Below are 25,710 nucleotides of genomic sequence, written 5' to 3' on the forward strand. Positions count from 1 at the left end.
TGTGACTTTATATGATTAATGTTAATATCATCGTTCAAATAGATATCGAATCAAATTTATTTTTATTATTATATATCTTATACTTATAAATTACTCGAAATATAAAATCATAGAACACACAGAATTATAATTTGCATCTATTGCGTTAAGCTATCTCAAATCTTGATTCATTATTTTAAGTTTATCTCGACGGTCTTTTAATGTTTTGTCATGCTTTATTTATTGGCGGGTAAATTTTTGTGAAATCTCATTTTTAATTAAAATGTGAATATATTTTGCTGATAGATTTTATATGTAACAAACTTGACACTTTTTTCGGATTTTACATCCAACAAACGTTAAAGGAAGATTTAATGAAGCTTGCAAGCAACTACTTATATAAATATTACTCAAAAAAAAAACTACTTATATAAATAATTCGTTTCATTTCTTCTTTATATTCTAGATTTTAATTTTGTTCACACTTTCTTCAACATCTGTCCTCTAAAAATTAAAAAGATCCGGTTAGAGCATCTCCAACCATCGAAAACCTTTGGCTAAAAGGTGAGTTGACATACTTAAAATAAAAAAATTTTGCCAACAGTTCGAAAAACAACTTCAACCATGGTCAGCTGTTGTCTATAAATTTAGCCAACTTCCTATGGATGGCTAAATTTGACGAACCTCTACAGGTCTGTAAGAATATTACACATCATTTATTACCATATTGAACTGATATATTCTTCTTTTTTTTTTGATAAAAAGGAATCAATTCATTAATCAAAAGCCATACGGCATCTACAAATATAATCGAAATTGGACAGACGCTGAAGAATATCGCTGTTGAATCCTTCCTTCTTGGAGGGGCAACTGAGCGATTTGAAGATGATGAATATATACACTTGTTTCATTGTTTCCATCTGATTGGTTTTCACCTGACTGTTCTGAACAATCGACCATAAATGCGATTCCATAATAACCTTCAAGCCTGAATCAAACCCATAAAAATCATGCCGATCTATGACCTCGGTCATGAAGAACACCAAAACACACCAAAACAAAACAACTCAACTCTCACAAGAAGGAGAGACTAACAAAACCCAAATAAATTGGGAACTTATTGAATGGAAAATACGATTGCAAAACAGGAAAATAGAAAAAAGGAATTGGGGCTTTCCACCGGTGAAAGCCGATGGAAGCCCCCTCGAAAATCTTTAATGGAGGCTAGGGTTTTTGAAACTGATATATTCTATTTTAACAATCTAAAATATTAATAACATACTATTTTTAAATTATAACCAACCAATATAGCCAATACTATTGAAGTAAAATGTCTTACAGGTTCATTAAATTTTACATAACGTCATATAGGTCTTATTTAGCCAACGATTATAACCAACGCTCATATAGGTCTTATTTAGCCAACGATTATAACCAACGCCGTTGGAGATCCACTTAGACGCGAACAAAGTCATGACAGTTTAGTTTTAGACCTATGTCCTAATCTATCAATCGTTCTATAGATTTATAGGTGGATTGTTTAGATTTTGTCACTAATATTCATATATGAAATTATGTTAGCACTCTTATAATTCTATCACAAGCCAGAAACACAAAAGAAGTTGAAATCGACTCCAACTAAAATGAATATGATATTAATTAATTTGTCAATGTTACATATAACAATCGGAAATACACAAGAAGTTGAAAACTAACACCTATTATTATGAATATTGAAGTTGTGTCTGTAAACCTCATGACACGATGATACCTCTCAAGAAATAATCTCTAAAAAAAAAGCATGAATATCCTATAATTGATTACCACTTGTTGATAGTTTCGATAACGAAGTTTGTAATATTTAAAAATAGAATGTAAAATTCACGTAAATATCATAAAACCCATTTTTTCTTGTAGAACCAGATCTTATTTCGGACGAATTATCCAACTATTTTCCTGATATTGTGGAACTATACTCGTTGCAGAAGCCAGCAAAAAGTTTTATAGTTAAAAAAATACAATCCTTGAAATTCTTGTCCCCGAGTTCATTTTCTGCTGATCACAACGATCATAATGCTAATACTAGACAAATTTCGCCTACTCATTATACTCATTACGCATATAGACATTCTTAAATCTAACTCCAACCAAAATATTAGGAAAGTCCCGCACAAATTCCGTCAACTCACAAACAGAAAAATAATAATCTATCGATTCTTACACATCCCCGTACCACAAACACGATCAATAAGAACTATATCCTCAAAATTTAATGTCAGAATAATATCAGTCTTCCTGGCATAATATTATCGATCTTCGACTCTTCGTTTATGAATCAACATTTTGAGAGCCGGCTCTAAAACACTTAGGTCAAATTTGGAATCTTTTTAAGAAATCATGTCGAGCCCAAATTCTAGTTATCATAGGTTTCAAAATATATATTGGTGCACTTAACAATAATTTATAAAAAATAACTCTGCAATTGTATAAGACCTGCTGTTCCTTCTTCTCCATTCATTTTTATATAGTGTCTATTTTGAGCATTGTTGTGAAAAGCGCAAATCGGACCTAGGCGGTGAGATTACCTTCTAGCGCTTAAGCGTTAAAGCGGCCGCTTAAGCGGTTTTTAAAGCGGACCATTAATCGGATTATAAATAAATATATAATATTTGATTTTTATTAAAAGAAAATTATTCGTATGTTATATAAAATTTACAGGGATATACTACTCCCTTCTTCCCATTTTAATAGTCCACTTTGCACAAATCACACATTTTAAAACATAGTAAATGTGATATATTGTAATCATTGTAGTCTATTCTATTAAAAATTAACATAATTTGCATTTTAAATCATGAAAATTGTATAAATTAATAAATGTTATTATTGAAATTTATAAAAATTGTATTGGACAGAAAAGGACAAATAATGTGAGAATTTTTTTTAACAAACAAGATTATTAAAATTTAAAATAAGAAGAAAGTAACATTGCAAAAAAAAAAAAAGATTAATTGAGTAATAATAAAACAAAATATTCGCTCGTCTTGAACCACCTAAAGCAGTCTTACACCTAACACAACACAGAGTTAACGGAGGCGGTAGGTGGGATGAAACAGCTTCTATACCTTCGTCACCCCATCTCTTCTCTCTATCCTTCCACTTCATCGCCACATCTATCTCCTCCCTTCCCCTCCCTCTCTCTTTCTGTCTCTCCACCCAATCTCTCTCTTCTTCCTCGTCTTCATCGAATCCAAACTCCACCCTTTCCTTCTCTCCCCTTCCCCGTCCCGCTTACCTCGTCTCCGGATCCAATGACGGCTCAGCGGTCAAAGTCCCGCTTAAGCGGGTCAAAACCCGCTTAATCTCCCAAAACGTTTAATAATCCGATTTAGCTCTAATCGGAGTGTTTCTTAATCGCCCACTTAATGCGCTTTTCACAACACTGATTTTGAGACGTCTCTCTTTTTTTATACATTTTAAAAATAATAATTTTTAATATAAATAAATACCACATTAACTACTTTCTTCGAATTTATTTATTTCATAGTAATATAAAACGCTATTATACACATTATTTTTTTCTTCGTTATCTCAAATTTATTATTAAATATAAATTGGTCCAATTACTTAACACCTAATTTTATTCATTTTTAAATATTTTCTTGATTTCCTTAACCACCATCTGATTATTCTGATATATATAACCGGGTGGACGGGTGAAGTAGTTTTTAACCGGCAGTGAGACTTCGAGATCAACTCCACAAGTTCAAAAGTAAGCTCCAGACATTTAATCGAATTTGTTATCAATATTGATGTTACTAGATAGTAGATTCCGTTGAAACCCTTGAATTCGAAAGTAATCGTAATATTGTCACATAGCAACGAGCCAGTCCCCCGTCAAAATAATGCACCACCAAAAGAGAAACCCACATGTTAATGAATTGTCACGCAATTATCATTCCAATAATTTGTTCACCCACCGCAAAGTCCACTCATTTCGTTCTACCATGATGATTAATAATTAGTACTTTTTTTTATAAGAAGAACTGTATATAATTAATTTTACCAGTTTTGTATTAGTTGACATATTGCGACTTTTTTTATTCTATTAATCTAACCTCAGTGGCCACGATTACATGAAACATGTCCAGCTTCCTGGGACACTTATTCTTCATTCGAGGGGTACGCCATTTTGGTTTACTTTATTTTCTGATTTTGAACACACTTTTTTATATATTGATTTATAATTAAAATTTTCATTTATAAAATATAATTTTATAAACAAAATGTGCTGATCAAAATCTTAATTTATGAAAATTAAATTAACAAGAATAAAATAAAGAGAAGTAAATAACTTTCTTACATGGTAGTGTGAGAAAATTTTAAGTAAAGTTTCGTTGCATAATATATTTAGTATATTTATTTTAAATAAATATAGTAAACTATATCGAATTGTGTGTAGTTGAATGAATCAAGTACTAAGAATCATAAAATAAACTACTTTATCTACAAAATTACAAATTATTTGGAAAAAGTTGAGAAATCTGTATATAAAAAAGATTTGTAAAAAGAAGGGATAGATACCAATAATGCAGGCTATCTAAATTGGTAGCGTGAAGAACCGATACTGAAAAATACTCCCTCCATTCCAAAATAATAGTCGCTTTGACTTTGTACACGTATTTTGAGGTGCAAAAAAAACATACTTCTAAATGTTATTTTTGAAATTTTCTTTTTCTGAATAAAAATAGAGATGTTAAACTTTTATTCGGAAAAAGAAAATTTCAAAAATAATGTATAGAAGTATGTTTTTTTTACATCTCAAAATACGTGCACAAAGTCAAAGTGACTATTATTTTGAAATGGAGGGAGTAGGTGGTTTGTTTGCACCGCCCCAGAGTAAAAACAAGTCCAGATTTAATACAGCAACTGCTACCGGAAGTCAAGTCTGTCAGTCTCATACTCCCTCCATTCCAAAATAATAATCACTTTGACTTTGTGCACGTATTTTGAGATGTAAAAAAAACATACTTCTATACATTATTTTTGAAATTTTCTTTTTCCGAATAAAAGTTTAACATCTCTATTTTTATTCAGAAAAAGAAAATTTCAAAAATAACATTTAGAAGTATGTTTTTTTTGCACCTCAAAATACGTGTACAAAGTCAAAGCCACTATTATTTTGGAACTGAGGGAGTAACTTACTAAACCTCGTAAGTCAACAACGGTAGACATTATTGTCAGAGACACATTCGACTCCTTCATTTTTTATAATAATTAAATTCTTAAAAATAAAATTTATTTAAGTGCAAGAGCATCTAAAAAATTATAAATACTCAAGATTAACGGGCGAAAGATTATAAGGGAAGATTTATCAATGCAATACATGATTTTATAATCAGAAATAGGATAATCGGTGGAGCTGATTATAAATTAGTTAAATAATCAGAGATTAATCAAAAAGACTAATTAGATTAAAGTTAAGATACTTAATAATATTATAATAAAATTGTTTGATTTATTATAATAATCTAATATTTTAAAAAGTCTATAATAATCAATCGGATTTTAAATCAAAAAGACATCTCGCAAGAGATAAATCAAAAATTAATCATAAATAAGAAAAATAAATCAAAATAAATAAATCACCCGCAATCATAACCTAATGCCCTTTATCTCACCACCGATATAACCTATGTTGACAGCACTCTTTAATCCTGGCCGTATAAGTACAAACATCATATATCGCTCCCCTCCTCTCGAACATTACAGAATTAAATGAATCTCAAAATTTAAATTGCCTCCACTGCAATAAGCCTCCACTAGTCTAATAATTATACATACAACTATCTGTATCTATATCTACATCCTCTTCAACAGCTCGTTTTGAATCAAATCAAATGGAAGGATTACAGAGATCTGCAGTATCGTTCAGAAGGCAAGGCTCGTCAGGTCTGATCTGGGACGATAATCTTCTCAAAGCCGAGATTGATCGATTCGATCAGCGTAAAGCTAATCAAGACCAAGCAGATGAAGAAGCGATGAAGAAGGAAGATGAAAACGACGCCGTTGCGTCTGTTGAGAAAGTCAAAGATGAGATTAAGCCGATAAAGACGGGCGGATCTGGAAGTACGATGGAGAGGAGCAGATCTAACGGCGGACGCGCGTATCGTACGGGTAAGGTGTCGCCGGCGATTGATCCGCCGTCGCCGAAGGTTTCGGCTTGTGGATTTTGTGGCGGTGCGTTTGGGAAACGCAAGGAGGCGCGTGCTCAGCGGAAGCCGAGATCTGGTAAGCGTAAGGTGTGATGTTGTGTATATGTAATTGGTGGTTACGCCGGTGGAATGTTCCGGCGAGGAGTTGTTGAGATGTACTGTGAGTCACCCCTATAATGACGATGATATGAGTATTTTAAATTTTAATTTTGAGTTATTAGTTGTTGAATGAGTTTTGAATTTCATGTGCATATTATTATAGTTTGCTGATGAGAATTAGTTTATCTGAATTTGAGGATGTATTTATTCATGCCTCTCTTCGTTTTTTCTAATTTTTTTAATAAATATATAAATTTAGACATTTATTTATTAAAAAAATTAAAAATTGTAATCGAAAGTATATTTTGTGTAATTAAATTAAGTACAAAAGGAAAACGGAGGGAATATTAAAGTATGCTTCATTGTCATAGTTATTCATTTATCACGGGGAATTAAAATTGTACTGTAATTTATCACAATCGTCATTCACATTTATTATTGGAATTTAGAGGAAATACTAGTAGGAATAATTAATCAAAATCCGCCTAAAGTACTGTATTTGTTGAAAAAGTGGTTACATTGATTTCTGTACAGTAACTAAAGCCAAATTAGAAAGCGGGTGTGTCTGCTGTTGATATGCAAAGATAGATGAACATCTACTCTGATTGGAATTGTGAATCATAACGGAGCTGCATTATGAAATGGCGGCAAAGAATAACAATGTGACGTGATACTCGATACCTCATGGCTCTCCGGAAAAAACCTTAACCAGTAACCAAAGGTCCAAGGAGTACTTAACATACAGGAGCCGCGGAACCGGGACTTAAACTTAAGAGGGCTCAAACAGTATTAACCAGGGGTCGTTCGGGTGCGAGGTACGGGATCGTGTACATAAAACGTTAGTTATTATGAAACGGGTACGACCGGTGAATCCGGTTCGCGGTTCGATATCTTGATCCCTTTTAGTGATTTTTCACTTAACAATATATAGTGTCAAGTTATCTTCTTTTCTTTTATCGCTTAAGTTAAAGGTGGATCGTCAAAATCAGGGAACTCGAACATGATCCCTGGTGATTCGGGTCGAAGAGGAATCGTGTTCAGGAATATTTCATATGGATGCTTAACCATCACAAACCCTAACATCAAATTATGTTCATCAAACAACGAAACGTCCACATTATGTTCACCAAAATAGCGGTTTATCAAATTATATACCACTCAATTATTCAAAGTTCAAACTTTAATTCCTGAGAAATCCGAAAACCCCAATTAACAATCTCTTTATACAAAATCACAGCACATACAAAAAGATTAAAGAATAACAATTTATCCAAAAATCAATCAAAATACCATAACTTAAAATGTGGAAAGTAAATCTCTCTCTATGATATTTATACTATTTCTTCGAGTTCAGGAGGGCTCTAGTATCTCCTAGCCTCCTCTGATTCCGCCACTGACGTACAGATGAGTGTGCCAAATTTTTGGGACATGGAGCTCTTCAAAAGTTAGTTATTTGATATGTAAGTTATCGGCAAATTCCTAATCTCCTTAAATATTTAAGGTTCATTTATCATCACTCGTAAATAAGTAATGGTTAACATATTTCTTATTTGTTTTTTTAATGATTAATATTTATATTTCATTTTTTACATACTATTTCTCACATTTTTATATTTTTCACATTTTTACGTTATTTTTTAGAAATTGAATTATTTATATATTTAGGCAATCTTGCTGCGACACTACTGACATGCTCTTAATCAATTAATAGATGAATATGAACTTTCGGTGGAATCGTGGATCAGTGGTTAATCTGTTTTGTTTCATACGACTTTTTTGACGCATGCTTCTAGATGTGATTATATATCAAAAGAATTATTAACTTTTAAATGTTATTTTAACTAATGTAAGTATAAGAATTTTTATTACTCACAAAAATTTGAAAATAATATTTCTACTACATAACCGAAACATTTACAAAAGTGTGTAAAAAAAAGAGAGAAGCAATCAACCTGCAAAACAAAACATAGCAGAGCTCATCTTCAATCTTCTGCCAAATAGTTGCACCAATATGTTCATTTCAGGTAGTTATGCAAGTTCTGCTTGAAGTTTAACTTAAATAATCATAGCAATCGAACTAATAAGCTAAAAACTTTAGGCCCCCAACTGAGCTAAAATGCATATTTCGAATAAAAGGATGCTTATATTCCACAGCGCCATCTCTTGTTTAAAAGTACATATTTTGTAAGGCAACGGATTCGAGAAAATGGTCTAACATTGAAGCTTCAAAGAGTGAATAAAAGTGGACTGAATGCTGATGAATAATCTATCCATTTACAGAATGCTTTGAAGAAAAAATATGCGCAAATATTCTACTTTGAGAAAAGTTATTTTTTAACAACTAAACAAGCGTAAAAAAATGCTTCTTAACTTTTTACGCAAACGGTACGAATAAATAATTCTAATTTAAAACTCCAGAACAAACACCCACTATGTCATGTATTCGTTACTCATAATTTTTGAATATGCTTTTCCGGAACTTTGTTCCGTACTCTTGTATTTATCGATTTTTCCCATTTAAATTCACTCACCTATATGTGCAGGACTGCAGGGCAGATAAGATAAGATAAAACTAAACGTAGCTGGTCAGTTGGTACTCCCTCCGTCCCTTTCAATTCTATACATTTTCCTTTTCGGGTTGTCCCATTCAATTCTATACATTTCAAAACTTTCCTAAAATAATAAATTTTTATAATATAAAAATCCCACACATCCACTAACTTCATCTACTTTTTCAAATCTATCACTTATATATTAATAGGTCCCACCACTTTACCTACTTTTCTTTCTCTTTCTTATTATTTTACCTTACTTTATACACTTTTAGTCTCCGTGCCCAATACAAATGTATACATCCCAGAGGGACGGAGGGAGTACTTAATTAGGTCTCATCTGTGATTTTGCAGTTAAACAATAATGGCCCATCACACACTCACACAACTCACACACATCTGACATTTTTTTGCATCTTTGGAATTGTAAGACTAACGTAAGGTCAGAATAGTGTGTTTACAGGGGTTGTTTATTCACACACTATGGATGTTAATTGTTATATGTTGGTTTACACTTTACACTGCATCTCAAGGAATTTATTTAGCTTTTCTTATCAGATAAATATAGGCAGAAATCAAAAGATAGAGCAACTTACCTGCATCTGTTTCACTATATGAATTACCCTTTTCCGTTCAGCTCAACCACTATACCATCAAAGGTTCCGTTATCCAAAAATGTAAAAATACACCGAAAAATTGTTTCCTCGTGTTAAACTTGTGAGACTGAGCTATCATATTATGTTAAATGATCAATTCTCCTAAAATCTCGAGATGTTAGGAGGAGGGTTTACGAGGATCATATTATATTGTAACATACTGTATTACACCATAAACTAAACCACGCAAATGGTTGGAAATCACTGTGAATGGGTTTTGGGTGGTAAAGATGTAGATATGTCATACATAAAATCCAATCAACTCATTAGCGTGCTGAACCAGAAGTGTCACTAAATCTATGTTATCAGGTCAGTGGAATACCTAATTCAAACTAAAAACTATGTGGAATATCAAGAAAGCCAAACAGTTCCAGATATTACAGACAATTTACATACTATAAATTTATGTTACAAGCTGTACAGATTCAGAAGCAAAATATTCTTTTCCTTGAGAAAAATCAATGGCAACTAATATGCTGATAACCGGATTTTGCATAATCACTTTCATCTCAACTCTGTCTCCAACCCCTACAACTTCCCTGCCTTTCATCGTCTTCCATGGTAATGAAATATACGCGTTAGTGAATGTGATTATGCATACAACAAACACATTTTAGTAGGTTTTAATGATTTGTGCACTTGTTGAACTTTTTACAGGCATTGCAGATCAATGCAACAGTAAAAGACTCCAGAATTTGACAGCAACTTTAAGTAGCTTATCTGGTGCTCATGGAGATTGCATGTATGTTTCACTGTATAACTGAAAGGATTCAAATAAATTGTCAGATACTTATTATCAATGCAAACATTTTAATCATGTATATGTGGATGCAAAATTCTATACATATTCTCTTTACTGATGCAGCGAGATTGGAAATGGAGTACTAGATTCGTTCTTCATGCCGATTGAGAAGCAGGTTTGTGGTATCATAAATCTTTTTCGACTGAAACAGATGCAAGGTGATGAATTTGACTTTGTAAATAAGATTTTGTAGATTGAGATCGCCTGTAAGAAGGTGAAAAACATGAGTAAACTCGCTCAAGGTTACAACTTAGTTGCGGAATCCCAGGTCAGAACACAATTTTTGTACTCAAATAGCCATTCTGCAACCACTGAGATGTGTACAAAATTCGCAGGGTAACATGGTGGGAAGAGGAGTCATTGAGTTATGTGATGGAGGGCCTCCTGTAAGTACTTTCAATTTTTTGATTAAGAATTAATGATTGATCATTATCTTTCAGTAATCATCTTTCATATATCCATATTTACAAGATCAACAGCCTGTGAAAGCAAAAGGAATGATAAATAATTCATCCAAATCTGTCGTATAATTCTTAGAACATTGCACATATCATATATGGCACTTACAATTTTTTCTTGCCCTTGTGGAAACAGGTGAAGAACTTCATAGCATTAGCAGGTCCTCATGCTGGAATAGCCTCTCCACCACTCTGTAATGTATGTGCTAAACTCTTTTTTCTTGCTGCACAAAATGTATGCAATACTCGATGAAGATTATAACTTTAAATGGGCTTTACCCTTTCTATCATCAAACTGAAAAAGAAAACAAAATTTTCAGAATTATGCGCTGAAGTTTGTGATATGAAGCGTTTTCTTAAAGTTCGATTATTTCTGCAGGTGACCCGGTCATGTATCATTCAGGCCAGTTTAATCAATCTAGGGGTGTACACTAAGTTTGTCCAGGTTTCGAAATTAATTCTTTTTATGTGTAGGTAAATTTCACATCTAGTAGTTTTAGCTTATATGTAAGAACTGGGCAGGAACGTTTGGCACCTGCTGGATATATCAGAATCCCAACTGTGAGTTATAAATTTACATTTGCCGGAAAATAAAAGAACTTTAAACACCATTCAGTCCCAAGAACTAAAAGGGGAAGTACAAAAGCTAAATGTCATGAATTTCTCTATCAGGACATCGAGGGTTACAAAGTTGGATGTAAATTTCTGCCAAAACTAAACAATGAAATTGCTGGTCAACGAAACTCAACTTACAAGGAAAGGTTTTCTAGTTTGCAGAACGTGGTGCTTGTCAAGGCAAGTCTAAACTCACACACCGTCCAAATATTTATGCAACAATTGAAGTGTAACCATTTATACCCTTGTGCTCCCTCTTATTATGCCCCGTCAGTTTGAACAAGATCGCGCATTGGTACCAAGGGAAACATCTTGGTTTGGTCAGTATGAAGATGGATCCTGGAACAGAATCTTGCCTGTGCAACAGGTAAATGCAAAAAAGCCCCCCCCCCCCCCAATTTTTTTTACCACTTGCATGAAAAACCTGGAAAAAAGTAACTCAGAAATTGGGAAGGTCCTTGAAGATAACAAAATTTCCATCAAAAGTGAACTTTGGGAATGTAATGGGTGCAGACAAAGCTATATACTGAAGACTGGATTGGTTTAAGAGCTTTGGACGAGGCTGGAAAAGTGAAATTTGTAAGTGTAACTGGGGATCATCTTCAGTTCTCACTCTCTGATATGCAGAGACACGTAATTCCTTACTTAATTTCAGTGGAAGAGTAACAACGAAGTAAATTTATACTATACCAGCCGATCTTACACAATGTCTATAAAGTTACACTACAGATGCACACTTGAAAATTCCCTAAGATGTATTAGTAACATTCTTTGCACACGAGCATGAGTGCATGACTACACATAGAGGAAATTATAAAGTGAATTTGTGTCAGTTGCGAATAATCTACATGACTCATTATAGCTAAATTTAAGTGATGCCATAGGCACTGTGCAAGTGTCGATGAACAAAGTTTTCAGTGGACCTAAACATATAATTTCCAGTAGAGAAAAAAGCTCTCCGTTCCTACGAGGCCAGTTACTTGAACTCAGAGAAGTTACATATTTACGCCAAACACAGCTGGCAAAAATGATCCAAACACCACCTACATATGGAGCACCACGTATCCGATTGATCTTAGGTAACTTTACTTGAATCTTGAGGTCGGTTATATTTGTAGATTTCTAATACTGATCCATTCGTACGTGTGCAAAGATTTTCCAGTGATTCAATGAATTGCAATACTTCAAATTATAATAAGGAAAAGCATATATATATCTAAGCAGTTGAACATGTAAAAAATAATGATACTTTATAACTTAAAATTAGATAAAAAAAATTGAACTGAAAAATAAATATTATTTCAATAAAATTTAACCATGACAATATGGAGAATATGCATGCCTACCAATATATACTGCTCTTTTAATACCAGCTTCATTGTTTACTATTCAGCGAAAGCAAATATTATTTTGCATCAAAAAGCAAACTATTCTAACTAGATTATACGAGAGGCCAACACTTCACAATATCACATAATGAGCCAGAAATGGAGATATTTATTTCATGTCAGAAGAGAATACTGAAGCACTACGCAGCCTCTACTTAGGGTAAAGCTCTTTCTCTGGCAGATGACACTCTCAGATCAGAGATATTTTCTTGCAAGAGCTCGAACCTTTGTATTGAAATGGCTGGAGGTAATGCGTGATCCAGGTAGATACAGTGGATTGAGAAGGATCTGCAAGCAATACGTTAATCAGCAAATGTCATGATGCACAATTCAGATAAACTTACAACAATTTTCTTTTTTCTCTTCTTTTAACTTAAAACAGTTCTTATTAGTTCAGAATTAAGGTTTAGGTGATGGATTACAGTTACAAAAATAGATATGGTATACAACACAATGGATAGTGGTGATTGGTGAAGGTAATCAAGGAATGAACACTGGAAGTAAAAGAACAGAACTTATTGTTATATAATCTACAACAAATAAGGTGTCTCGACTCCCCAAGACTTAGGCTGAAAATGGATTCCTTGGAGAGCAGCATCTTTTCCACTGACTCCCGAAATGAAAATGAGAGGGAAAGAAGCTAATATCACTACTTTGGCTACTCTGTTTACCTCTAAAACTGAATAAAACAATACTTTAAATGGTGGCCAATCGGTTTTCTGGACCTGGAGTACTTCTAATGAATCCATCCGATATTTCCTATTGTTATTACTTCTATTTAATCTACAGAACACCTGATTCTATAATTTCCAATAAAATTGCTATGGCAAGAAGTCAATTTATAAATACATAGTAATGAACAGTATATCACAAACAGAAAGCAGCTTCCTTATATGTAACGTAGCTATTCTGTTCAAACAATTCTTTGCTAGAGACTTATTAACAGATTGCTTGATCGGATGCTCCTCATTACAGCATCGTCAGGTTGTTTATTAGAGACTTGTTCCTATACAAGTAGACAGTAATAGGGTACAGTACTGCATTACAGTAGAAACTGGAGTACGAGTACCTTTATATAGAGTTCATGAACCTCTTGAAAAAAGCTTCTAATTCCATCATCATTCCGTGGGTCATGAAGCAGCATCAGTCGCGTATGTACGGTTTAATTAGTCAAGGAATACATGGTCAAAATCAGCATGCAAAATTGCAAACACATAGTTTTGGCATGATCCAGTGTATAAAATCAAGTGAACATAGTAAGACTTAGAAAGTAAACCGATAGCTGGAAGTGACAGTTTAACCAGATTGAAATACAATAACTAAACTTTATTTTAAATATCACATTCAACTTATCTAACTCGGCCAAGCAGCGAAAGCTAGAATGAGAGAAGGTAAGAATGTTCAGCATATCAGAATGCCTTTAATGCTGTTTTTTGTCATATAAAATGAATCTGACTACCTGATGCTATTTTTTCTGAATAAGATTAATTTATTTAGATTTAGTATGCACTATACATCAACAACTCTTATTTAAGGCATCCTTGTAAAATCAATTGTTGCTAGTCATTGAAAAAGTGAGACAAAGCTTATCTCTATATAGGATCATTGCATGCTTATCAATCACTTAAGGACATAATAGGCAGGATATTCCCCGCCGTCACGTATACTGAAACCACCAAGTCATTAAATCTGTCAATTCCTTTCAAGAACCTGGAAATTTTTGAAGGGAAAGATTGATAAGCCCTTGACAATAAATGACAGAAACACAGATATATAATTGCATGAAGTGATATAAAAAATTGAGATGAAAATAAAGGAAACCTTCACCATAGCTATATGATCAAGGGGCACCAATGAAGCTCTGGTAATCTCAACTGGCTCGGTATGATACAAACAAGAAAAGAAAGGTAATAGACAAGAATCTCACATAGTACTCGTAGTCCATGCGACGTCCTCGACAATATCCAGTGCTGCATGCAAGATGAACTGGTGCTGTTGCGCAACATCCTCCCTCTTGCAAAGGATATTTCGTAATTACATTAAAATATAATAAATGAAGAAATTAAATAAGGCGCATGTGACTGAACTATGATGCCAGCAGGCAGCACTACATAGAAGATAACAAGATGAGCGAATTTCACAAAGCCTCACATAGAGGCAATGGATATGTACAGCAGGACATGAGTATAATAACTGTTAAGTGACCAATTCTCCTAAAACCTCGAGGTGTTGGGAGGAGGGCTTACCAGTATCATATTCTAACAGTAACTATAAACAAATTTATATGACGAAAGACCAAATGTGGATTTGGCGCAATCCTTTTAGTTACGGCCCTCACAGGTCCTAAAAAATCAGATGCATAGAGAAAGAGAACATCAAATCTCTCTTCACCGCTAATGTTAATTTAAGAACGCCTTGTCTGGATTCGGAAAAATCGACAAGTAAAACTACAACCTTCAACAGCTCAATCCTAACATCTGTCAAATACTTGTGTCAATTAACAAGATATTCCAAATTCAATTCTGTTTGAGTCTAATAATGATGTTCGGCCAGGAATAAAGGTAAAAATACACAAGAAATGATTGATCAGCATGAATGAAGAAGATATAAGAAAGAAACATACTTTAGGGGCAGCACCGACTTCAGCTTCGTAGATAGGAATGTCACTCTTGCTAATAATCATAAAGCATGCTGTCATTGCTGATCAAATCTCTGTATAAAACTCAAATCAAGAAAATTACAGTAATTAAATGAAGATATGTTATATGTTAATATATATGATTCGCTTAATTAACCTCATAACTCTGTTCTAAAAGTCAATGATTAATCACGATTAATCATTGATTAATCCCTGTTCCATAGCTCGCCGAACTGATTAAATATCCGATTAATTCCCGACCAATTCAATTAATCCCCGATTAATCCTTGTTCCGTAACTTCACCGACTAAGTCCGATTCCCGCTTTTTACAACACTGCCTCATAATCAGAATATTAATTAATCGGGCACTACCAGATCAATGCGAGATTATAGATTCTGTACAGGTTACTCGGAGACGAGATTCAAACTGATTTGCTAAATACTGCGTCATTTTTTAATCTTTCATACTAATAATTGCAAAAATAAATAAACAATAATAAATTGAAATTTTCGAAATGTAAATTAGACAGACGCTTTCCGTAGAGAATATTATATGCGCGACAATGACTTAGAAAAATTGGACTTAAACCTGGTTTTTTCCCGATAATTGTAGTAACCTTTATCTGTTTAGTACACAATATAATTCTTTTCCTGTAATGTTTCTGTGTCATAGCAGGAGGTGTTTAGATGGTGTGCGAGAATAAAATTAGGAAATTAGGATAAATGTGAGTGGTCAAATGGGAATGACTTGATATCAGGGGGTGGGTTTTACTTGTTCCTTTAAAAAAATATTGTTCAACCTAAACTTTGCAGAACATCCTCCAATATTTTGCCGGTACAACTCTCCTAGGCAGCGAATACAACATAAGGCGGATACAAGATATACTAAATTGACCATCCATTCTATAAAACAAGCTCAAACAATGCCATGTGAAGATTATCTATATTCTATGTAGCTCCAGAGCTGCCTTTTATGGCATATATCGCCGATACAGTCGCCAACAGAATGCGAAGAAAACCTTATCTAATTTGCAAATGAAGGGTAGAAAAGGAGACCAAATTATCCTATAATCTCATGAGCCAATTTTTTTTTTTAAATTTTTGCTAAATTAAAATTTTATAAAAGGAAGAAAAGAAAACAATTAGAGCAGTTCAACCGAAGGTAGCAAACAAGCTCACCACCAAAAGCAGGACTGCAAGGGCCTAACAATCATGTCACCAGGACAAAACTAACCACTAGCTAGTCACTGAGTCTAATATAATATAATCTTACAAATGAGTGGTCGTTTTTAACATGATTTTTAAAGCTATTACAAGTAAACAATTTTTCTCACATCATGATCTTCACTTTGCTTAGCAACTGAACAGTAGCAATATCTTTTCCCCTGTTGCCAATTGCCACGAGTAGCATCTCCAATAGATGTATATTGACGTGGTTTTGTGAATAAAAAAAATTTAAAATGTATGCCTAGTATGTGCTAACGAACGCCAAGCTTGGAGCATCCAGTCGCAAGGGGTAAATCCAAATTCTCTACAGTCCTAAAAGTTCTTGGGACCATCTTATCAACATAGAGAGTTCCATCTAGGTGATCACATTCATGCTGTAATATGCGGGCCTGCCAGCCTGATGCATCCACCTTGATGGGCTGGCCGTCTCGATCAAGACCAGTAACTTCAATCTCTAGGTGTCGCTCCACCACAGCTCTGAATCCATCAACACTGCAAAGGAAGAAAGGAAGAGGTTGCCCATAGATAAGAGACAAGAAATAGATTATCCATTACAATATTGATGGTGTTCTAAGAAGCAAATTTTAAATATATGTAGAACTAACACTTATAGCATCTCTATAAGCTTTCGTCTAATCACACAACAATTGACATGATCAACTGATCATTCGATATCACAAAATAAATATAGCTTGTGAATCTTCAACCCAGCAAAAAACCCACTAAAGTATAGGCAGTATTTGTATGGTTCAAAAATTAGTCCCTTAATCGAGAGTCATTCACAAATATTCCTTACCCGTCTATAAAATAGATAAAATAGATGGGGAGTTTATCAGCTTCAGGTAACAACAAAGATTATACCCGCCCTTCACATATGAAAAAAAGGAAATTAAAATAATTATAAAAAGAAAGTAAAGCATCCTTTGTAGCGCAAAATCCCAATAGTAGCTTAGCTATGTTAAGGAATACACATGCAAAAACAGAACAGATACAAGCAACATATTTGTGAAGATCATTTATTATTGACAAAAAAATTTACTGTCAAAACCACTTGTTTCTAACCTTAAGCAACCTTCAAAAAACAGTGCACTTTTGTTGCTTTTCTTTCTAAGCTCTGGGTTGATAATAACCTATATTCAAACGAGGAAATATGACCCAATGTAACATAATTGCATCAAATATTTAAATTTGACACTTATGCATACCAAAAGATCAAAAGGTCTTCGATCCTGTTCCTTGATCTCTTCCTTGGGTGCATAACCAATATACTCTTTAGTGTCTTCCAAAACAACAATCTGTCAGAAATACAAAGGATCAACCTGCCATTAAACGTTAGGATCACATATAGCACATCAAACTTTCTCAACTGAATTTCCTTACCACCAACTAATACTTCACCCTCTTTTTCCTTTGATTTTAAGCGTACTAAGCTACCTTCCACCAATTTAAACCGACAACATTTCAAAGATTGAACTGCCAAACATAGATTATCATACTCAAGCCCAGTAAAACTAGCTTGATTTTGCACCACAATACATGTCTTTATATTAAAATCACACACATTTTCGCATACTATAAATTTTATGACATATTTACGACTCTCTGATAGAATTTCTCATTTCAAAACTTCCATACAATCTCACATAAAACAATCACCCGTAAACCGACAAATATAAACAGCAATTCATAGCATTGTAAAAACATATCAGGCTTCAAAACTTAGCAAAAGCACAGTGCTTAAAGTATTTAAATTTCCGCAATCGACATCCCGAAAATATAGGGAAAGAACAAAACCTTTAAGGGAATGCCAATCTGAGGAGCAGCAAGACCAACCCCAGGAGCCTTCCTCATAACTTTGACCATATCATCAATAATCTTCTGGATCCTATCCGACCCGATTTCTTCAACAGAAACTTCCCGGGCCGGTTCATGAAGCACCGGGTCACCCGCTTTAACTATATCCGGCATATCGTCCTTCTTATCTTTTAAACCCAAAAACCAACCCGCCCGAGCCACTGAAGAAGAAGAAGAGTAGCTCTCTTGGCGTCTTATCCCGGGTATTAATGCAACCGGTCTCGGGTTTTTTAGCGGGTTACGTAATGGGTTCCGGGTATGGGCAAGTGGGTTGACCCGAAGTGACCTGGTAGAGACTGTCTTGAAGCATATTCCGGTAACTGTTGACGGGAAGAGACGGTGGGTGAGCCTTTGGATACACTCCATTTCGCCTTGGGATTTTCAATTGGACTCAAGTTTGTGTAAAATGTATGGTACTGAGAACCAGGCCTGCATATTGATTGGGCTTTTGACTGGATTGTCTCAGTTATGGGCTTTGTTCGACATTGGACTTTAACCCAATGTCTTGGTGAAACCTATTGTTGATGCAAATTTATGAATGGACCAAAATGAAATGGATTAAAATTTAAATTAATTGAATTATAAGAATATGTTTTAAAGTATTAAAGTTTCGTCTCAATTAACTGAATTATAAGAATATGTTTTTATGATATATAATATGACCGGTAATTATAATTGTGGAATCGGGACCGACTAATCATCCAAATAATCAAAATACTCTACTGGTTCGATTTCATGGATCAGATTAATTATAATATGTCTTTAACATTAATATAATAAATTTAGTAAATTAATAGTATTGTATAATTTTAATATATTTGATAAATATGTCAATTAATCATTTCATCACTAACTCCACTAAGTAATTCCGATTTCCATATTTTACAAGAACTCGTTCGTGGCGATAAAAATAAACTACTCCTACAAAATTGACTTTAGACCAAAAATGACACTGTAGTAATAGATTATTTGACATTTTTGAAAGAAAAAAAATAATAGTTTGACTTTGTGATAGTTTAAAAATAAAGATAGGAATATTGAGGTAAAGTGTGGGGGGCCGGGGGCTGTAACTTAAAACTAGCGTTACGGGGGTGCATGTGAGGGGGATGGGTTTGCATTAAACCAAACTTCACCCGCACGTTCTGACTTTACACTACAACTTTCTTTACAGGTTCGCAGAATCACATTGATCAACTCAAACTCCACACTTATCTTCCCCGATGGCAGAGGGCAATCATCTGTTTATTCATGTGCGTATAATACAGATACAATTAAGAAATTAAATAGAATGGTCCGTACATATTTGAAATTCGCTTGTAAATTCATGTTTGCAGGAACTTGAAAGGATGGCAATTGATCATAAGTTTATATCTTTCTTCTAGTCTTAAGCTGTTCAGGGCGTTAGCTGTGGCCTGTGAGCCTGGTATGAGCTGTGCCTGTGAACGTTGTTATTGATAAAATATAATTGGAATATAATATGATTCTAGAAGTTCTCTTTCCAATAATCCAGATTTTTGCTCTAAAAAATAATTCAGATTTTTAATAAAATTGATCCTTTAATATTGCATTGGAGCTTAGAATTAAGAATGCAAAATTATTATGTATGAACATGAATACTAATGTTAAAATACAATATAATAATAAGCTTGTTGAAACTCGAGAGATCTGATCGCTCAACACTACACCATATGTGGCCTATTGTAACAGCCAAAAAAATGTGAATAAAGGCCAGAAAGTGTTGCTGAAAGTGAAAAAAAGGGCTATGGTAACACTTTTTCATCAAACAGGATCGTAACTAAAATCGGTGCTACCATAGGGGTCTAAGGTAACACTTTATCAATTTTCGGTAACACCTGAAAAAGTGTAAGCATAGAACCTCTATGCCTACACTTTTGTTGTTTTGATAACACTAAATGAACTGTAACTATAGACTTATGGTAACAGCACTATGGTATTTGTTACATCACCTATGGTGTAACCATAAGGCCTATGGTGACACTAGGTAAGCCTTTTCTACCTTTACCAACATTTTTTAAATATTTACCTACAGTTTTTAGATATTTACCAACAAAGAGATATAAACCATTTACATCAATAGCTACACTTTACAGGACTCTTTACCAACATATTTTGAAGGCAAAAAAAGGCAATATAACATTTGAAAATAGCACTTCCCATTTCAAAGTTTACCAAACATTCAACAACAAACACAATCCAAGAACCAAAACAATGGTCCAAGCCTATCAACCACATCAAGATCATGAGTACTAGTGCATGAAATTGAAATTAGCTAGGTACAATATAAAACTCCAATTAAAATTTGAAATTAAAATCCGGGCTTGCTTCTTTGTCAAGATCTGCTTGGCACATTCTCCCTAATAGCCTTTGGACACGGTATGACAGAAGACAAGCTGCACCTCTTTGCTTATTGATCGGCCCATGTCCATAAAAACCTTCAGAATTAAATTAAAAAGAATGAGAATTTGCTGAGATGACAGACCATATAACAAGAAAATAAAAAAGATATTCAAGTTGAGCATCAAATGCTTCTAGAGCACCCTACCTTAAGGATATATTTGATACAAAACTGAAATGGAGTTCATAATTTATTTTTAATTACTATGAACAAAGTGTCAAAATTCTTATACAATCAAACAACAAAAAAATTTTCAGAGTCTATCATGTCCCCCAAATTGGCTAACATTTTCAATCTTTCTGTTGAGTAAAAAGTACAATATAGATCAGCTTAAGTGTCTTACTGTGAAACATCTTTAAGAACAATTTTTTATACAATATCAATTATATAGAAACTATTTTATATAATACCAATTATATAAACACTATTTTAATATTGGTTTAGTATTTTAAAGTTTCTTCTCGTCGCTTCTTTTGGAGCCACATTTTTAATTTTCTTGTCATTGCTCACATGAAGCTCCAAGAAACCAGTTTTGTTCTGGTTAATGCATCCAGTAATGTTAGTTTTGTTTTTGATTTCTTGATATTGGGTCTACTTATTACAACACTGTGATCAGAGTGATTTTGAAACTGTGATCAGAGTGGTCTGCTGCTAAATGGTTCATATACAAATTCCATAAGTTAACACAGCAATATATAATTAAATATGGGAGCAACTTACCCAGATAATTTTGTCACTGTTTGATGAGTCTGAGTCCTTTCTGGTCACAGCACTTTGCAGTGCCTGGTATTGTTACTGCTAGAGGCCCTTGAGACAGCAAACTTCCGTTGAACACAGCAGTCCACGCTAAAAAAGCACAAAACAAGAATATATTCAAATGTGTGGAAAAATTCATTTAGCTCCACTTCCAGTAGTATTCAGGTAGTATTACATAACAACTATATAAACTTTCTCAAAGATGAGACAGACCTCAAGTCCCTGATTACATTTCTCTTAAACTCATTAGTTACTTAATTTTATACCAACCTCTGGTGTAGAAATAGATGCATTTTCAAAAGGCAGTGGCGCATACACTACCAGAACATTTACACCATTCACATAGAGGTCAAAATTGACCTGAAGATAGCAAAAAACAAATATTATGACCTGAACAGTGAACCAAATCATGGGATCTTTAAATGAATGTACTAGTACCATATAATACCTATAATTGAGAAGAATGTCATATAATCCATGTACATTTTTGTTCAATCTAATTGCCAGCAAAGATTATGGGTTGTTATCTTCATCAGATAAAGAACTCAGACGACGAGTCTGCATTTATATTAGCAGAAGCAAAACCAATAAAAACAAGGAGAAACAATATTGAATTTTTAACTATTACAACCAGTGCAGAGAATCACCCTGCTTTTTGTACAAACTGAGGCAGGTAGTCAAATATATAACCTCCAAGGTCACACACACAATGCAACTGATGTAAAGTGCATTGTGGACTTCACATTTCCAAATCCAAAAATATGTGGGAATAAAATAATAACATATAAACGCACAGATTTTGACAGTAGCAGGCAAAAACGAGATCTGTATATTGTAACTAGTAAATTTACCAAATTGTTATGCATTCTCCATTAGAGGCCATTATAACATCAAACTTCACATTAATATTAATGGTATAGAGAAATCACAGAGAAATTAAGGTATATATACATATGTTAATATATGGGATCATGTTTCTGATGTGAAGCATGAGGGTCTGTCTATCTGACATGCTGACAGATAATCTAGGCCACATCATCGAATAGCCCAAAAAGAAATTCATTGTTATCATACCACTGAAAAGATTATCAACCAAGCATCTCAAATTCCAGATCCAAAGTGATACTAGATTGAAAAAGGACTGTGGTTATATACCCAAACAAGTAAATGTAGTGATGATATTGATAGCTGCGGCAAATCCAATATCCGCAAATGTAGCCATCTTGATCTGGTTCTTATAAATAAACTCAGAATTTTCCTGTTGCTAATAATAATCAATTGTCATGAACAAAGTAGAAAAGCCGCAAACAATATCAACTAGTGAGACAGCCTAGAAAGTACAAGAAAATTTAAAGGCTAAAATTTCCCTATTTGTGAACCTTAATTTTCTTATCCAGAACATACAGATCATGCTTCAATTGAATCAATTCCCATACTAAATCAAAAGTGTATTAAATACCAGAAAGTAATATACACCAACCCAATTTACACCTTCAATTGATTAAACCATGTAAATTAAAGGCGTCTCCAATTTCGAATCACAAATAGCAAGATCACCTTAAAAAAGCTTCCAACATCACTCAAGTCATTTTTTTTCAAAAGGCACTGAGGTCCTATAATTACAGATTGGATCAGGCAATTTTTATACTCTCCAAAATGGCAAAAAAGCAAAACTAGAATAAATATAAAAGCAGCTAAAAGTTATGAAATTCAACACAACTTGACAATACACAGATGCAGTCATAACAGTATATTAAATTAATGGTCAGCCTTAATTACAATAATGTATATCACTGCAGCAAGAAATCACAGAGAAATCAAGCAACAAAAATTACATAAGAAAAACAAACCTGAAATCGCCAATTGAAAGTAGGAACAGAGTTATATATGATGACCCCCAACACCCGATTGAAGTCTGATATCCAAGTTGCAACATGAAACCCTAAATCACCTGAAAAACCCCCAAATTAGCGATATATTACTAAAATTAAAGGATTAATCCCATGTGAAAAGCCCTAATTCCAAGCTTCGAGAAAAAATTGTTAATCACCTGAAAAATAAGATTTGAAGTCATAATTACTACAAAACCAATGAAATAGTTAAAATATATACCCATCAGAAGAAACTCTTGAAGAACCCACGAATTTGCTCATCCGATTGGCGAGTGAGTCTTGAGTGCGCGAGTGGGTGATTTTGTTGTGAGATGAGAGAGGTGAGTGAAACGAAAGAGGTGAGTTTGAATAAGTTTGAGTTTGAGGCAGGTTCGAGAGGTGAGGTGAGGGAGCTGGGTTTGGGTTTGAGGTAAGGTGAACTGAGTGAAATGAGAGAGGAGAGCTTGTGTTTTGTTTTTAGTTTTAGTGTGTTTTTTTCCCCAACATTTTTGTTTTTAATTATTTTCAATCTCCCGCGCTTGTTTTCATTTCAGCTGCTCAAACAATTCATTTTTTAGTTACATTTTTTTCAAAACCAACGGTAACACCAAATAAAATGTTACCATAGATGTCACATTATATCTACGATTACACTAAAGTTTACTTATGGTTACACTAAAAAACGGTGTAAGCATATGTTGATAAAATTCATTTTAAAGCACCTATGGTAACATTTTATCTTGTAACATCAAAATTATTTGTTACAATAGGCCACTTATGATGTAGTGCAATAAGCAAGCCTAAGGATACTCATTAGTATTTGTTCTACATTAAATTCGATGTAGGCGAGAATCAAACTCAAGATTTTGGGGATGACAAACGGATAGTTTATATTGAATTACAAACAGCGTACTACATATGGAATAATTAGTTTTCAGTATTATCAGAACATAACATAGAGAATCAATTTTACAGTTTTTAGTACTCCGTTTTGTTAAAGTTTCAAATTGTTCCAAGAACTCCTGAAAACCGGGTGACAAACAAAGCCTTTCTCCGTCCTGTGATGACATGTTTCCAGATAATCCAAAACAAATGATCTAGTTTTAAACAATAATGCAGGGAGCCAAACCCTACATAAACGTAATTATGCAGCCACAGGTTCATTATTTTACAAGTCAGGGGAACCCGTACTTGACTATAAATCTATTCTATCCTTAAGAAACGCTTGCATTAGATAAACAATTAAGTACAAATAAACAACGCGGCATCACATGCCCATAATGAATAAGTACAAACTACAAAGTAGCTTAGCTCCCCATGCGTTCATACTATTTAATAATACTCGTATCTTTGCCCTATAAATATCGAATTGTTTTCCTCCAAATAAACCACAACTCAAAAAATGAAGAGCTCAATATCTCATCATCATTTCTACACTAACATTAGCAATAAGGTAATCAAAGAAGATGAAGAAGAAGGTATCTATGTTCTCAAAGATGAAGGCTTCGAAGAGAAGATCACTGGCAATGCAACTGGCACCAGATTATCCCGAGGCGTGGCAACGACGGAGAAGGTGGCGGCGAAAAATGCAGAAAAGCCGGGTGATAAAAAGAAAGTGGAAGATATAAATGAAAGCGCAGAGGCGTTTATTAAGAAATTCAGGAAGCAGCTGGTGATACAGAGGCTGGAGTCTATTGAAAATTATGAGAACATGCTTGCTAGAGGAACTTGATCTTTATTTTTCTTATTTGCTTATTTCCTGGTACATTCTTTAATTATATGTTTTTCTTAATACGGGTCGAAGAATGTGCTGCTATATTTATAGAAAATAAATCTTTATTATAATCTTGTTTTAATGTGGTTTGGCTGATTCAGTCGTTTTACGCATAATCTGATCTGGTTCTACATCCTTGTACTGATAATATTTGCAATCGAATTAATTTGTGAATACGGAAAAATTATTTATTGATTCTAGTTAAATATAGCAGACAAAATAGATACAGAAAGCCGAGATTTTATTACGTAATCAAATTCATAGAAATATGATGCTGAATCGAATTACGAACAGAACTCATGTCGATTATACGACTTTAGAGATAATATATGTGATTCCTTTGGTAACTGCTGGCCACCGTATTAGAAGATCGTTTGACAAAAAACAAGCTAACATTACAACTAATTTT

At 33.7% G+C, this 25,710-nt stretch overlaps 5 protein-coding genes across 12 annotated transcripts; 2 read left to right on the forward strand and 3 right to left on the reverse strand.

Annotated features, from left to right (window-relative positions):
• The first annotated feature begins 5,879 nt into the window (after positions 1 to 5,879).
• LOC108194080 (uncharacterized protein At1g15400-like) lies at positions 5,880 to 6,287 on the forward strand. Its single transcript, XM_017360982.2, has one exon. The coding sequence runs from the start codon at positions 5,880 to 5,882 to the stop codon at positions 6,285 to 6,287; it is 408 nt and encodes a 135-aa protein (XP_017216471.1).
• Positions 6,288 to 9,572: 3,285 nt separating this feature from the next.
• Positions 9,573 to 12,524, forward strand: LOC108195428 (uncharacterized). The gene is made up of 11 exons (XM_017362390.2): positions 9,573 to 10,062; positions 10,159 to 10,243; positions 10,367 to 10,418; positions 10,497 to 10,571; positions 10,639 to 10,689; positions 10,898 to 10,960; positions 11,141 to 11,206; positions 11,284 to 11,322; positions 11,434 to 11,556; positions 11,651 to 11,743; positions 11,890 to 12,524. Exons 1-11 carry the CDS (start codon positions 9,963 to 9,965, stop codon positions 12,040 to 12,042), a joined length of 900 nt encoding a protein of 299 aa, XP_017217879.1. The 5' UTR covers positions 9,573 to 9,962; the 3' UTR covers positions 12,043 to 12,524.
• Positions 12,525 to 12,653: 129 nt separating this feature from the next.
• On the reverse strand, positions 12,654 to 15,846 carry LOC108195407 (transport protein particle 20 kDa subunit). Of its 2 annotated transcripts, XM_064080914.1 has the most exons (6): positions 15,776 to 15,846; positions 15,388 to 15,476; positions 14,692 to 14,777; positions 14,410 to 14,474; positions 13,834 to 13,916; positions 12,654 to 13,052 (listed from the first exon to the last, which is right to left on the reverse strand). In XM_064080914.1, the coding sequence occupies exons 2-6, from the start codon at positions 15,460 to 15,462 to the stop codon at positions 12,960 to 12,962; spliced, it is 402 nt and encodes a 133-aa protein (XP_063936984.1). In that variant the 5' UTR covers positions 15,463 to 15,476; positions 15,776 to 15,846; the 3' UTR covers positions 12,654 to 12,959. The 2 variants fall into 2 exon arrangements, with proteins under 2 accessions (XP_063936984.1, XP_063936983.1); XM_064080913.1 differs by lacking the exon at positions 15,776 to 15,846 and having other exon boundaries at positions 15,388 to 15,551.
• Positions 15,847 to 16,651: 805 nt separating this feature from the next.
• Positions 16,652 to 18,890, reverse strand: LOC108193844 (peptide deformylase 1A, chloroplastic). The gene is made up of 4 exons (XM_017360675.2): positions 18,425 to 18,890; positions 17,836 to 17,925; positions 17,693 to 17,760; positions 16,652 to 17,122 (listed from the first exon to the last, which is right to left on the reverse strand). The coding sequence occupies exons 1-4, from the start codon at positions 18,848 to 18,850 to the stop codon at positions 16,882 to 16,884; spliced, it is 825 nt and encodes a 274-aa protein (XP_017216164.1). The 5' UTR covers positions 18,851 to 18,890; the 3' UTR covers positions 16,652 to 16,881.
• A 1,746-nt stretch (positions 18,891 to 20,636) lies between these two features.
• Positions 20,637 to 24,024, reverse strand: LOC108194153 (uncharacterized). Of its 7 annotated transcripts, none has more exons than XR_010285392.1 (7): positions 23,769 to 24,024; positions 23,507 to 23,607; positions 22,812 to 22,914; positions 22,105 to 22,214; positions 21,927 to 22,016; positions 21,621 to 21,746; positions 20,637 to 20,937 (listed from the first exon to the last, which is right to left on the reverse strand). XR_010285392.1 is itself a non-coding variant. In XM_017361061.2 (5 exons), exons 1-4 carry the CDS (start codon positions 23,770 to 23,772, stop codon positions 21,634 to 21,636), a joined length of 321 nt encoding a protein of 106 aa, XP_017216550.1. In that variant the 5' UTR covers positions 23,773 to 24,023; the 3' UTR covers positions 20,637 to 20,937; positions 21,621 to 21,633. The 7 variants fall into 7 exon arrangements, 2 of the variants coding, with proteins under 2 accessions (XP_017216550.1, XP_017216548.1); XR_010285391.1 differs by having other exon boundaries at positions 22,812 to 22,920; XR_001801349.2 differs by lacking the exon at positions 22,812 to 22,914 and having other exon boundaries at positions 23,769 to 24,021.
• Between the last annotated feature and the right edge of the window lie 1,686 nt (positions 24,025 to 25,710).

This window comes from Daucus carota, chromosome 7 (genome assembly GCF_001625215.2).
Source record: "Daucus carota subsp. sativus chromosome 7, DH1 v3.0, whole genome shotgun sequence".
Lineage (NCBI taxonomy): Eukaryota > Viridiplantae > Streptophyta > Magnoliopsida > Apiales > Apiaceae > Daucus > Daucus carota.